Source organism: Theropithecus gelada, chromosome 17 (genome assembly GCF_003255815.1).
Source record: "Theropithecus gelada isolate Dixy chromosome 17, Tgel_1.0, whole genome shotgun sequence".
Classification (NCBI taxonomy): Eukaryota; Metazoa; Chordata; class Mammalia; order Primates; family Cercopithecidae; genus Theropithecus; species Theropithecus gelada.
In genome coordinates, this window is record NC_037685.1 from 49,824,047 (window position 1) to 49,837,774 (window position 13,728).

Sequence of the window (13,728 nt, forward strand, 5' to 3'; positions counted from 1 at the left end):
TGGGGAGCTAAATACTTCTCAGACGTGACTATTTTCTACTGTTGATCTTAATTGTTGAGGTAACATTGAACCTGTTTAATTATTTGTCTTGCTGATACTGCCTATTATTCCTTCTCTAGTGGTTTTTACTCAAACTCTTTCAAATTCTGAGAGTCTTTAAATCCTGAGAGGTGGCAGCTGTCTTAGTCGCCTCTCTGCTTTGGTTGAGGGTGGAGATGATTGTTCCTGCCCTGGAGTAGTTGGTAAGGACTTGACATGAAAACTGGATAGCTGTAGACGCTTCTGAAGTCTGACCTTAATGTTGCTTCGTGATTAATTTGTAGCAAATATTCATATCACACACACCACTTATCAAATATTAAGTATGAAATCCATACTTTGAAGGAAAATTGTAATGATTCTGGGACTGTCTATGCCTCTGCCTGGTTAGAGTTCTTGAGGGAAAAGCCTGGAGTTTATTACCATGGAGAATTTGGCACAGGATTTCTGAAAAGTGAACTGGGCAGAGTTGTTGGTCATTTGAGGCCTCAGTTTTCTGAATATTTCTGGAGACTACATGAAAAAGGAGACTTCCCCGCCCCTTTGAATCGTGAAGGGTTTGCTGATTATAAATAAAGCTATGAACATTGTTGTACGTGGCTTTCAGTGGACCTATGCTTTCATCTCTCTTGGGTAAATACCTAGGAAAGGAATTGCTGGTCTTAGGGTAGATGTATATTTAACTTTGCAAGAAACTGCCAGTTTTCTAAGCATACCATTTACACTCCCATTAGTCGTGTCTGGGAATTCCAATTACTTTACATCCTTGCCAACACTTGGTATATTGTCAGCCCTTTCCCTCTGATCAATTCTGGTGGGGTGTAGTGTTATCTGTAGCTTTAATTTGCATTTCCCTAATGACTAAAGAGGTTGAACCCTTTTTCACGTGCTCACTGACCACTTGTTCATATAGCTTCTTTAGTGAAAGATTAAAGAGACTTTCAACCACCTTGTTTATATCATAATATTCCAAACATGTTTTTCCACTGCAGTTTCACCCATGATCTCAGCTGCCTTTTACTTGCCATCCTTGAGAACACCCGGGACTGCTAAAATGGCACACCGTTGAGACGCAGTTCCATCTGCCTCTTCACCTTTCTAGGCCCAACTCAGAGGTCACCTTTTATGCTGGTTAAGCTTCTGGCCCTGCCCGATCTCTGCAGAATTTAGGTTTCCCTCTGCCATGCTTCTGTGATGCTGAGTCTACATCTCCGTGGCCACACTTTACCATGCTGTGTGCAAGCTTCTGTGCATCACTGAGGGCAATGCCTTGTCTCACTCTTGGCATTCACAGTGCTTATGCCATCATCTGCTGTGGACTCTAAGCCCAATATTGCTGGATTAATTTATTACCCATTTCATCCTCCCAACTGCTCTGTGCAGAAAGATGTATTAGCCTTAAATCAGGGACAAGGGCATAGATCCAAAGGGGTCAAGTGACTTGTCCAGTGTGACACAACATACTTGTTACACAGCCAGGCACTACTTACTATAAAGTTTTGACTCTTTGACATTACAGTTTTCCAAACAGGTATGTTTTAGGTACAGTGTTCTTTGACTTAGCTTGCTACAGGTAGGTACCCATGTACATGTACAGAAATATTTTTCAAGGGATATGCAGGCACAGGATGGTTTTAAAGGAATCCACTTCCAGACCCTCAACTTACATACACAGTCACCTAAAACTGACTAGCCTTAGAAGGTACCTGAAGCCATGGAAGACATGAAGCTGGCTTGGCCATCCCATCTCCCCTCTCACAGTGGCCATTCTCCCACTTCATACAGAAAGGCAGACTTTGCACCTGTCATCTTCCTGAGGTGCACTGTTGCAAGATGGAAAACTTCCAGGCCATGTAACAAAGAGACAATTAGAAATATTGATGGTATTAAGAAGTCAATGACTTTAACGACTGAAATTTTGCAACTCAGTGGTTTCCACTTCCTAGCTTTCACAGAAATCAAAGGAGACCTAATGAAGTTGTTAATAAATGATTTAAAACATTTTTAACTTATGAGAGACCATATTTGGACTTTGTCCATGTAACTCAGAAGGCTTTAAAGAGTTAAGTTGTATCACAACAAAACTCCTTCTATTTTCATGTATTTATTTTTGTGAACAAAGTTTTTCAGGGTTTGCATAAAAATCCTCCAAGATAGGAAAACAAGTGATGCTAGACCATACCTCACTCCAGCAAAAAGTGATAGTCATTCATGGGTAAATGAACAAACTAAAAAATAAGCCCTATATATTTCATTAAAAAAAAACATTTCTGGCTGAGTGCAGTGGCTCATGCCTGTAATCCCAGCACTTTGGGAGTCTGAGGTGGGTGAACTGCTTGAGCCCAGGAGTTCAAGACCAGCCTGGGCAACATAGTGAGACCACCATCTCTGAAAAAAAGAAGAAGAAGAAAAAAAAGAAATACATTTCCAGATGAAACTTTGCTTTTTATATGTAATAATTTATAAAAACTGTAACATATTGTTTCCATCATTTGTGTACTCATAATAGTTGTATTAACTCAGTTCAGAAAAAAATCATAGCAATTAGATTCTTATGGTTTAATACTCTTAAATGTAGAGTCAGTTATCATTATTTGTGGTAGTTACGTTCTAGAAAGTTACCTTGATCACTGAATTACTGACAAATGCAACATTGCTCTGAGGAGAAATACAGCGTTAGGATCCATGAAGACTGACCACATTTTGCCAACCAATCAATACATAACCTTGTTTTATGTGTATTTTTGTTTGAAGATAGTTTATTTAATATAAATTTCTTACAATTAATCATATGCAGTATTTCTTTATAATAAACAATGTTTCAGTTACAGCATTATGTACTGCTATGATTGTATTAGTTTGTCAGTCATAAGTATACACATGCACACAGTACACATATACAGTACTCACATAACACGGAATACTGTGAACATGCTTTATACTGTATAGCACAGTAATAACAAATACATAAAGTCCTGAAAAGAGCATTAAGTGAAGATTGAGCATTTAAAGCTTTATACACATTAACTAAAGTCTTACTGTGGATGGAGCTGCAGGATGTGTGATGGTCAGTGAGTGCACTGTGGTTTACCCTATCAACCTTAGCTTGCCCCATGAAAATCAAAAGAGGCTGGTGGAATTTACTCTGCACCAGAGGAAGATGTCAATAACGGCAGCACATTGTGATCTGGCAGAGCTACCTTAGGAGTTTGTCTTTTGCAACTTGTTGATGGTGTTGGCGACTCTCTCTCAAACTGGCTAGAAAAATTGGTTCAGCCTTGTCTGCCTGGCTTTTCGCCTCAAATCTTTAAGCATCTCAGAATAAGGGATAAATGCAGTGGAAGTGAGGCGCTTAAATGTGAGGCTACGTTCAAGTACAGGGTCACATTCTTCCATGTCATTGAAAATTTTTTCCAAGGCAGAATTCCATTCTCATATTTTGGCTGCTGTGAGAGGGACAATTCTTGGAGTCTTAGGGTGACTTTTGTCACTGACTTTGCTGCCATGTTTTGTCCTCTCATCCAGGTTTTTGTTTGTGGGTTCTGCTGCCTTCTCTGACAAACTTTCCTCCACATCTTCTTCCTTCATGTCGTTGAAACCTTCTCCATTTATTTGCCGTGCAATATGCATTATGTTTTTTTACATTGTTTTTTATATTTTCTGAAACACTTTCAAAGCCTTGAAAAGTTTTCACAGTCTGGCCACATGTTTTCCCAGCAGTTATTGACAGCAGCCTGCTTGATGCTGTCCCAGGCTGTGCCAACATAATCAACAATGCTGAGTATAGTGAGTGATTTCCAGTAGTCTATCATGCTGGCTTCCTTGTTGGCATCAAGAGCCTCACAAGCTTTACAATAAAGTTCCCTCATGTAGTGTGCCTTGGAAGTTTGTATTATGCCCTGAAGGGCTGGATGAGAGATGCAGTATTGGGGCATGAAAAGAACTTCTATGTTGGGGTGAACATTTTCAAGTTCGTCATGGCAATGAACTGGGGCATTACCCAAAATTAATAAGACCCAGAAAGCAAGGTTTTTGCCCTGGAGATATCGTTCAACTTCTGGAATGAAGCAGTGGTGGAACCAATCCCAGAATATTTCAGATACCATCCTTGCTTTTCTGTTTTACCTCCAATGGACTGGCATGCAGTTCAGGTTTTTCCCTTTAAGTGCTCATGGGTTGTGGCCTCTGTACACCATCAGAGGTTTGCACTTGAAGTCGCCCTTGCCATTGGCGCACAATAGCAAGGTTGAATGCTATAAAGTCAGGGGCTTGCATGACCATTTGCATTACATAGGTTTTATAAGAATGCCAACATTCTTATAAAACAAGCCAGTCTCATCAGCATTGAAAACCTGCTCTTCAACATAACCCTTTAACCCTTTTCACGTATAACACTTAGCAGACATTTTAAAAATTCTTCCGCAGCCTCCTTATCTGCAGAACCTGCCTTGCCTGCAAGTTTAGAATTTGATTTCATGCTGTACCGCCTTTTGAAACGTTCCAGCCAGCCTGCACTCGCTGAGAAGGGTTTAACATTTTCCTGACCTTGGGTAACATGGCTGTAAACTTCCTTGACTTTCAGTCTCACAACAATACTGCCCACTACACTTTTTTTTTTTATTGGTTGTCGTCTGATGAATCCACAAATTTAGCTGCTTTTCCATCCTTTCCATAGCTTCATCACGCACTATAGATGTTACTTGAGCACTTTCTGGAGCAGCCTCATGTACAGATCAGCAGATCTCCACTTCCTTTTTGTGAATGTACCATATTGTTGATTTACTAACATTGAACTCATGACAACAGTACTATAACTCATGCCCAAACGGAGCTTATCTAACACACGTATTTTCTCTGTAAGGCACATCACAGCCTTCTTGCACTTAGGGACATTAGACCGCATTTCAGCACTACGCTTGGGGGCCATTTGAAACAGAGAAATTACCATCGGAAGGCACGGAAATTTGAAAAAGTGACACTAAGTAGACTGAGAAGAGGACGTATGTTTACAGAATGAGAACTGAAAAAAGAAGGCAGAGCATGGCCTTGTACCAGCTCAGCTGGAAACGTGTACATAAGGTGATCCAAATTTTTCACTGTTCTGCATGTGTCATAGATGACTGAGAGAGTGCTTCAAGTATTGATTTTTGGGTTACACGTAATTTTTAGCAAGTAGCTGAGTTCATAAATACAGACTCTTTGAATGATGATTGACTGTATTTGTAGAGGTCACTTGTCATAAAAGAGTGCGTTTCAAGCATAAAAATAGATTTTATGAGGATACAACTTTTTGGGTGAAGTGGAATGAATTAAAGGAGAAAGAATTAATGTCTGACTTGTTCAGAAACTTTTTAGATGGAGAAATGGGTATTATGTTTCTATTACATTTAGATTCTATTGGATTTTAATAAAGGATGCAATGGTTTAATTTTAAAATGTCATCAGAATGTCAGAAATTACATCCTTTACAACTATTTAAAACTATGAAGAAAAAAAGTATTACCTACATATGTGATCATTTTTAAGAATTATTTTAAAGAGAACAAAATGGATTAGGAAGCAGCTTTGCTTTTGCCATTCCACTGAAAAAATGTACAATTTCGGTGGAAACATGTCAGCACTTGCTTGTAGGAATTTTTCAACTATAGAAAGAAAAAAAGCTTCATTTCATCTCTTTTGGCATTGCTGAACACTTGGTTTTGATGTATAATTTTAAAACACCTGAGCACCATGAAATGAAACCACAGTATTCCTGAGGGTAGCCTGGTGAAATGTGATTTTCTCCTACAGTACAGGACAAAAATGCCTTTAATGTCCTCAAATGCTAGAGTTCTAGATGACGCATTAGTTTAAATGTCAACGCTTAATGTCTTCACATGTAATTTGGAACAGAAATTTTCTTACAGTTAAAATAATCCTTGGAGTAAAAACCAAAATAAACAGCTTTTCGTATGCCTCAGGCTTCTTAAAATTTTCTAGTAATTGGTGCTGTTTCTGGTTTCCTTAGTTTCTTGCCGTGGGAAAGGTCCAAACACCTTACATGTGTTGCTGGTGGCCCTAACAATTCTACTTTGGACTAAAGCACCAGGGAGTCTGTAGGCGCCTTCCTGCGCTCCTTGACTGCGGGGGATCCACAATTTCTTCTCAGCTGACTTACTGGTTTTCATGTTAACTGTCTATTTCAGTTAATCATTCATGAAGCACGTGGGATATACTTGGGGAAAGAAAACACTGCACCTTAATCCCAACATGCATAATTTTTGTTGCTTAATTAAGTCACCGCATTAGAATTGTAACTGCGCTCTCCATGAGCCTTGGTTAGAAAGAAGGGAAGAAATCCCAGGTTCTCTCCCAACAATCAGGGGTTACTCAAGCCGCCCAAACTCTCTGGGGCCCCTCTGGGCCGGGCTGTGTCCACTTGGGAGAGGCCGAGGACCGGGCGCCAAGAGGCTGCGGTGTCTGCGCTTGGGGCCCAACGGGTGCGCTGTGTCTGCGGGGCCAGGCCAAGGACCTGGAGCAGGGAGGAGGCCGCGCGCGGGGCCGGGCCTCGTCGGCTGCGTCCGCGGGGCTGGGGCCGAGGCCGAAGACTGGACAGGAGGAGGCGGCGGTGGCCGCGTGTGGGGCCAACCAGTGGGCTCCGCCTACCGGACCGAGGCCCAGCACTGGGCCGGAGGAGGTGGCAGCTAGCCGGGTAAGCCGGGTGGGCTGCGTCCGCTGGGGCGAAGACCCAGCCCCAGCCGGAAGACGTCCCGCGCAGGCCGGCGGGGGCGCGGTCTGAGTACGTCACTTCCGGCGCCGGGACTCACTTCCTGGTGCGGGAAGAGGCAGAGATTGGTGCAGCCCCGGAGGAAGAAAAAAGGGTGAGGAGAAGCGGCGGCTGAGCGGGTTGGCGTCTGTGGCTGCGGGCTCGCTCCAGGCCGTCGGGGGCGGCTCGCCAGCGTCGCCCGCTGTGTTGGGAGCGCGGGCCGTGGGCGTCGCTTGGCCTTGTCCGCGGTCTCCCCACTGCCGGCCACGGCGCTCAGCGCTTGTGCTCTGTGTTGCAGGTCTACCCGGAGCCCCGGAGCGAGAGCGAGTGCCTGAGCAACATCCGCGAGTTCCTGCGTGGCTGCGGGGCTTCCCTGCGCCTGGAGGTGAGCGCGGGCGGCCACGGGCCGAGGGAGGGGTTGGGCCCGGGGTGGGCGCTTCGCTCCGGTCGGACCTCCAGCCTCCTCCGCGCCCGGGTCCGACCCTGCCCGGCCGCTCGGGGGTCCGGGTTGTGTGGAACGGGGCGTTGTGGGTTTGGGTAGCGGCCGGGAGGAGGCGGCGCACGGGCCACCCTCAGGGCAGGGTGGAGTCTGCGTGTGGAACCCCAGACATCGCCCTTGCTCCAGTGAGGAAGAGTGGTTCTGGTCGCTGGTGGTGCAGGTGACACACATTTTCAACAACCGTTTATCAGGGGTGTGAGCCGATTTCTTGGCACCTGCCTCAGCCTGAGCTCTGCTTTTAGAGATTGTCATCTAAGGGCTCGCATCTAGGTCTGGGTCAGGCCTTAGAATCCTCAGCAGGTGATCAGGCAAAGTCGTGCAGAAATAAAATGGGCCAGCCCTCCGCCTGCTTCTCTCAGCCGCACTTCTTTCTCTGCTTTTTCTATCTGAGACCAGAAATTCGGTGGTTTTTCCGTACCCTCAACACTTAATGTTTAGGTTAGAGAATTCACATTAACCGGTATCTGAGGTTTATAAAACATGCTTTCGGGGAACATACTGGGCGGGGTCTCGATTCCCTGTTGTAAAATATTGTGTCACTTTACTAAACATTGTCTTTTCAGTCTTTCAGTGGCAGTTTCTGGGAATTTAACTCTTTCATTTTATTTTACTATTGCGATTCTTCCTACACTTGGGGTAGCGCTTTAAATACAGAAATCTAGCTTTGCTTTTCTTGGGATCTGCTCAAGCGGTTGCAGTCAGTCCTGTACTTAAGTCCTCCCTTTTATTTTTATGTTGCCACTTTGTCACTCTTAACCTTAGTTTTCTTATCTGTCAACTGAGATGGGCAATATCAAGCTCCCAGATAAGAGTACAGTCAGCCCTCTGTATCCAAGGTTACCCACCCGTGTATTCAGTCAGCCTTGGAAATATCGGAGGAGGGGGAAACCAATTTAAAAAAACCAATATAAAACAACACAGTATAATGATTATTTACATATCATTTATAATGTACTAGGTAGTGTACGTAACCTAGGGGTGATTTAATGTTTACGAGACTATGCCATTTTATATAAAAGACTTGAGCATCTGAGGGTTTTGGTATCCATGGGGATCCTGGAACCAATTCCCTGCTGATAAAAAGGGACAACTGTATATGAAAGCATCTTTGTAGAACCTGTTACATAGGATAACCCAATAGAGATTTCCCTTCCTGAAGGATAGTCTTTTGCTATAGGTTTCTCGGAAAACCTAGAAGTCATCAAATCTGTGAGGGCAGGTTACATGGAAAGTTTATTTAATTGAATTAGACATACAGGAATTCGTAAAGTATTACTGGCGTTGTTTATGATTGTAAACACAAAGACATTTATTGTTGGTAGTATTTCATGTTGGCAAGGAAATTATTACACGTAAGTGAAAGTGCTAGGGGAGATTCCAAGAAACTTAGGGCTCTTTCAAAGGGAAAAAAGACAGTGTTTCAGTAGTCTTTCCCTGATACCCTTCGTCGTATCAGCTTTGTCATTTTGTAATCCAGCTGCCTTATTGGCTGTGATAAGGTGCCTTGCTAGTGGCAAGTTTTACTTTTTCTTGACCTTTGTGTGGGATTTTATCATATTACCCTCTTGAAACTACTGAGTTTTATTTATGTTTAACATACTTTTGAAACTAAATTTGCACATTAAGATTATCTGACTTTGGTGTAAGACTTTTTAAGAAAGTTTTGTTTTAAAGTAAATTGAGGCTGGGCGCAGTGGCTCACGCTTGTAATCCCAGCACTTTGGGAGGCTGAGGTGGGTGGATCACATGAAGCTGGGAATTCGAGACCAGCCTGGCTAACATGGCAAAAACCCATCTCTACTTAAAAAAAAAAAATAAACACAAAACCCAAAACCAAAAATTAGCCGGGCATGGTGGTGCGCACCTGTAGTTCCAGTTACTCGGGAGGCTGAGACTGGAGAATCCCTTGAACCCCAGAGGTAGAGATTGCAGTGAGCCGAGATTGCCACTGCACTCCAGCTGGGGCGACAAAGCGAGACTCCGTCTCAAAAAAAAAAAAAAAAAAAAGTAAATTGAATGTTAAAAACTTACCATTTTTAGTTTTCCAAAGGTTGCTGCTGACGTTTCGTATGGTAACTGTTGTTTTTATAATTAAGAGTTATTTTGAAGGTTCTCTGGAAGAGAGATTTCCTTAACGTATCCCAAGCATCTAGAATAGTGCTTGGCACATAATAGGCTTTCAATAAATATTTGTTACTCACAGAATGAGCTTGAAGTTGTAGTTGATAGCAAGTGAGTTTCACATTAAAGTAAAAAATTAGTTTTGACTTATTTTGTCCTGTTTTTAAAGAGTGGATATCTCTTCCAGTAAATTTAAACAAGAGGCAAATGTTACCTTTTTTCAAGCTTAGTGTGAGTCACACTTGTAATTACCTAGGAGATAATAAAAATGAAAATATGAGAACAGCACATGAAAAACCTGATAAATTGTTCAGTCACTGTGTTTTGGGAAGTTTCCCTGAGAGGTCATTCTGTACGGTATGCGTCCAGCTCTGGCTACCAGCCTTGTAAGCTGATGTGAAGGGACAGGGCTGGGCCCTGAAGGACTTGGTCGTCTGCCCTGCGGGCCACAGTGCAGCAATTTCCCAGTGTGTGAGAATTGCTTAGAGAGTGAGGAGGGAAGGGCCTTGCACTTGTGAAATATGTTGTAGGATTTACACATTTCATTTTCACAAAATTCTGAGAGGTGGGAAATTGATAAGAAGTGTTTTGAAATTACAGACACAAAACTTAAAACTGATAGCTTAAATTCTAGATTAGCTTTTGTTCTGTAGTTGTAAATGTCAAGGTGCTTTTCTTCCAGGGGTTAGTTTGGACTGAACTGTGTTTCTAACAGATTGTTTTTGGTGTATATATTCTTATTTACTGTCAGTTTAAGCTCTGCTAAGATTCGTTAAAGGGAAAAAGGAAGTAAATTTGGTTAATATGTCAGCTATTTTGGTGCATACCTTCCTTAATTACCTGTAGAAAATCAGATATTACCCCCCAATTGTTCTGATTATGAAAATATTTTTATAAATTGGTTTTAAAGGAATATTGTGTGAGTTGCATTTATTGGTAAACTTTGAGAAGCACTAGGTTTTAAGTTGGAAAACTCTGAAATTTGGAAAATTAAAAAAATTTAATTAGTGTTGGAAAGCAGTGCAACTTGGATGACTTCATTTTCTTACAACGTTTTTACTTGGCATGCTTAAATTTTTTTTTTTTTTTTTTCCCAGTTAGGGCAAAAATCCGTAGGCACACAATTTTTCTATTTGTATCTCAAAAACAACCAAAATAATAATTATTAATAAGAATGATGATGATGTTGGCTGGGCACAGTGGGTCATGCCTGTAATCCTAGCGCTTTGGGAGGCTGAGGCGGGTGAATCACCTTAGGTCAGGAGTTCGAGACCAGCCTGGCCAACATGGTGAAACCCCATCTCTACTAATCACACCACTGCCCTCCAGCCTGGACAGCAGAGCAAAACTCCATCTCAAAAAAAAGAATGATGATGATTATGTTTGTAGAATTTCACTTGGGGATAAGTAACTTACTGAGGCAAACCAAGCAAGGGATAGGACATTTCTTTGCATTTTCTTAGGTAAATAGCTACAGAGAAATTCAGAGTGATTTCTGTTTCCAGTTTTTTGCTGCTTTACTGTGGAATTCCGATTCAAGTGTTGTGGCTGCTGTAGGGGGTGTGTGTGTGCATGTTTGTTTGTTCACTCAAAAGGTCATAATGAATTAGCTTCCAAGCTGTTCCCATCCTATACAACCTTGTCTGATTAGGCATCTGACAACTAGGGAAGCAGGTGAAATGTAACTGGCAAAAGCAGATTTTATGTTTCTAGGAGAAAGCTGTGTTTGGTGAAAGCCATCACACCTGTAACATGTTTACCAGCTTTTTATTTCAGGAGCTGAAAGTTAAGAATATAAGATTCCAGTTGTTTAAATGGTACATCCTGAAGCTCACATTAATAATGTGGTTTCAGGAATATTAGCAACAAAATAATTATAATAAAGCTATGGATTTTAACTTAGTTCTGTTTGAAAGATGTCTACTGTTCTAGATAGTTATATTCATACGTAATAGAAAAGGGTAATCCTGATGGATGGTTTGATATTAATGAGGCTTTTTTTGCTTAAGAATTGACTGGATTCACATACAGTGTTACCATCACTACTTGAGAGGAAAACAAAACATTTCAGATGAAACTGGGTGAGCCTGTTCTCATAGTTGCCAAGAGGGAATAAAGCCAATTTGTCAAGTGTAAGCAAACCACAGCTCTTTCTTCTCACAGACCATTTCTGAAATAGTTGTTTGATATGATAAGGATGGTAACCCTAATATATTAATAATTGATCTTTCCAGCTCCTTGGCACAGCAACTAATACTAAAATTATCTGCAGGTTTCACAGTTGCTGTTCATTTACTTAACTGTTTTTCTGGAAAAGTGGAAAGCATCCAAAGGCCCAGGTGGTTCAGAACAGAAATCTGCTCTTTTCTCATCCTCACCCTTGGAAATTTTTGGTTGGTTTTTTGGTCTCTCAGATCAACAGAGCATGAAATGTAGACCAGCTAGTCACATAAAGCTTGCCTCATACCCAGTTTCTTTTCTTTAATTCTTATATTTTGTTTTTAAATTGACAAATGGTTGCATGTATTTATGGAGTAACAACATTATGTTATGGCATATGAATGCATTTTGGAGTGATTAGGTCAGGGAAATGAACATATCCGTTCATGTCCTCACATACTTCTTTTTTCTTTGTGGTAAGAACATTTAAAATCTCATCTTTTAGCAATTTTGAAATGTACTTTATTGTTAACTGTAGTCTCCTGCTGTACAATAGATTACAAAAATTTATTCCTCCTGTCCAACTGAAATTTGTACTCTTTGACTAACATCTCCCCTTTCCCTGTCTAGCTCCTGTTCCCTCCTTCCCAGCCTCTTCAGCATCTGGTAACCACTATTCTCTTCTCTCCTTCTGTGTGTTCAGCTTTTTTACACTTTGCATCTAGGCGAGATTGTGCAGTATTTGTCTTTTTGTGCCCTGCTTTCTCTTAGCATAATGTTCTCCAGGTTCATTCATTGTTGTTGCAAATAACAGGGTTTCCTTTCTTTTAAAAGTCTGACTAGTGTTCTGTTGTGTATGTATCCCACATTTTCTTTATTCTCTCATCTTTCAGTGGCCACTTAGATTGATTTTGTATCTTAGCTGTTGTAAATAGTGCTGCCATGAAAATGGGAGTGCAGACATCTCTTCAACATACTGATTTTAGTTTCTTTGGCTAAGTATATACCCAGTAGTGGGATTGCTGGCTAATATGATAATTCTGTTTTTAGATTTTTGAGGAACCTCCATACTGTTTCCCAGAATGGCTTTGCGAGTTTACATTCCCACCAACAATGTACAAGGCTTATCTTTTCTCCACATCCTTGCCAATACCTGTCACCTTTCATCTTTTTGATAATAGCCGTTCTACAGGTGTGAGATGCTCTCATGGTTTTAATGTGCATTTCTCTGATGATTAGTGATGTTGAACATTTTCTAATCTGTTGGCCGTTTGTATGTCTTTTGAGAAATGTCTGTTCGGGTCCTTTGCTCATCATTTTTAATCAGGTTATTTTTGTTTGTTACTGAGTTTTTAAATATATTTTGGATATTAGCTTCGTATCAGATGTATGCTTTGCAAATACTTTCTTTCCATTCTGTGAGTTGTCTCTTAATTCTGTTGTTTCCTTTACTGTGCATAAGCTTTTCAGTTTGATGAAATCGCATTTGTCTTATTTTTGCCTTTGTTTTCTGTGCTTTTGGGGTCATATCCGGGAAATCATTGTGCAGATTAATGTCATGGAGCTTTCCATGGTGTTTATTTCTAGTAGTTTCATAGTTTCAGGTGTTACATTTAATAAGTCTTTAGCCCATTTTGAGTTCATTTTTGTATGTATTGTGGGACAAGGTTCCAATTTAATTTTTTTGCATGTAGATGCCCATTTTTCCCAGCACCATATGTTGAAACTGCCCTTTCCTGATTGGGTGTTCTTGGCACCTTTGTCAAACATCTTTTGACTGTATTACGTGAGTTTAATTCTCAGCTCTCTATTCTGTTCTGTTGGTCTATGTGTCTGCTTTTATGCTAGTGCCATGCTGTTTTGGCTACTGTAGCTTGGTAATACACTTTGAAATCAGGTAGTGTGATGCCTCCAGCTTTGTTCTTTTTACTTAAGAGTGCTTTAGCTATTTGGTTTTTTTTTGTGTGTGTGATTTCATGTGAATTTCAGGATTGTTTTTCTATATTTGTGAAGAATACCATTGGAATTTTGGTAGACATTGCATTGAATCGGTGGATCACCTTGGGCAATATAGATGTTTTAACAATACAGGTTGAGCATGCTGATATGGTTTGGTTGTGTCCCCACCCAAATCTCATCTTGAATTGTAATCCCCATAATGCCC

General features: G+C 41.1%; 1 protein-coding gene across 16 annotated transcripts in view; it reads left to right on the forward strand.

Annotated features, from left to right (window-relative positions):
* Positions 1-13,728, forward strand: part of ARHGEF7 (Rho guanine nucleotide exchange factor 7) — a 179,901-nt gene that overhangs the window by 28,736 nt on the left and 137,437 nt on the right. For 6 of the 16 annotated variants that reach the window (XM_025364132.1, XM_025364129.1, XM_025364125.1 and 3 more), the window contains exons 1-2: positions 6,831-6,899; positions 7,083-7,169. The exons of 1 other annotated variant lie outside the window; for it this stretch is intronic. Coding sequence is in view for 4 of the 15 variants with exons in the window: in XM_025364119.1 (XP_025219904.1) it covers positions 7,083-7,169; positions 12,195-12,257 (150 nt within the window). In the remaining 11 variants the exon portion in view is untranslated. Of the gene's footprint in view, positions 1-6,824; positions 6,925-7,082; positions 7,170-12,194; positions 12,258-13,728 lie in introns of those variants that run through there. 9 more of the 16 variants (XM_025364120.1, XM_025364121.1, XM_025364126.1 and 6 more) reach the window with 4 other exon arrangements.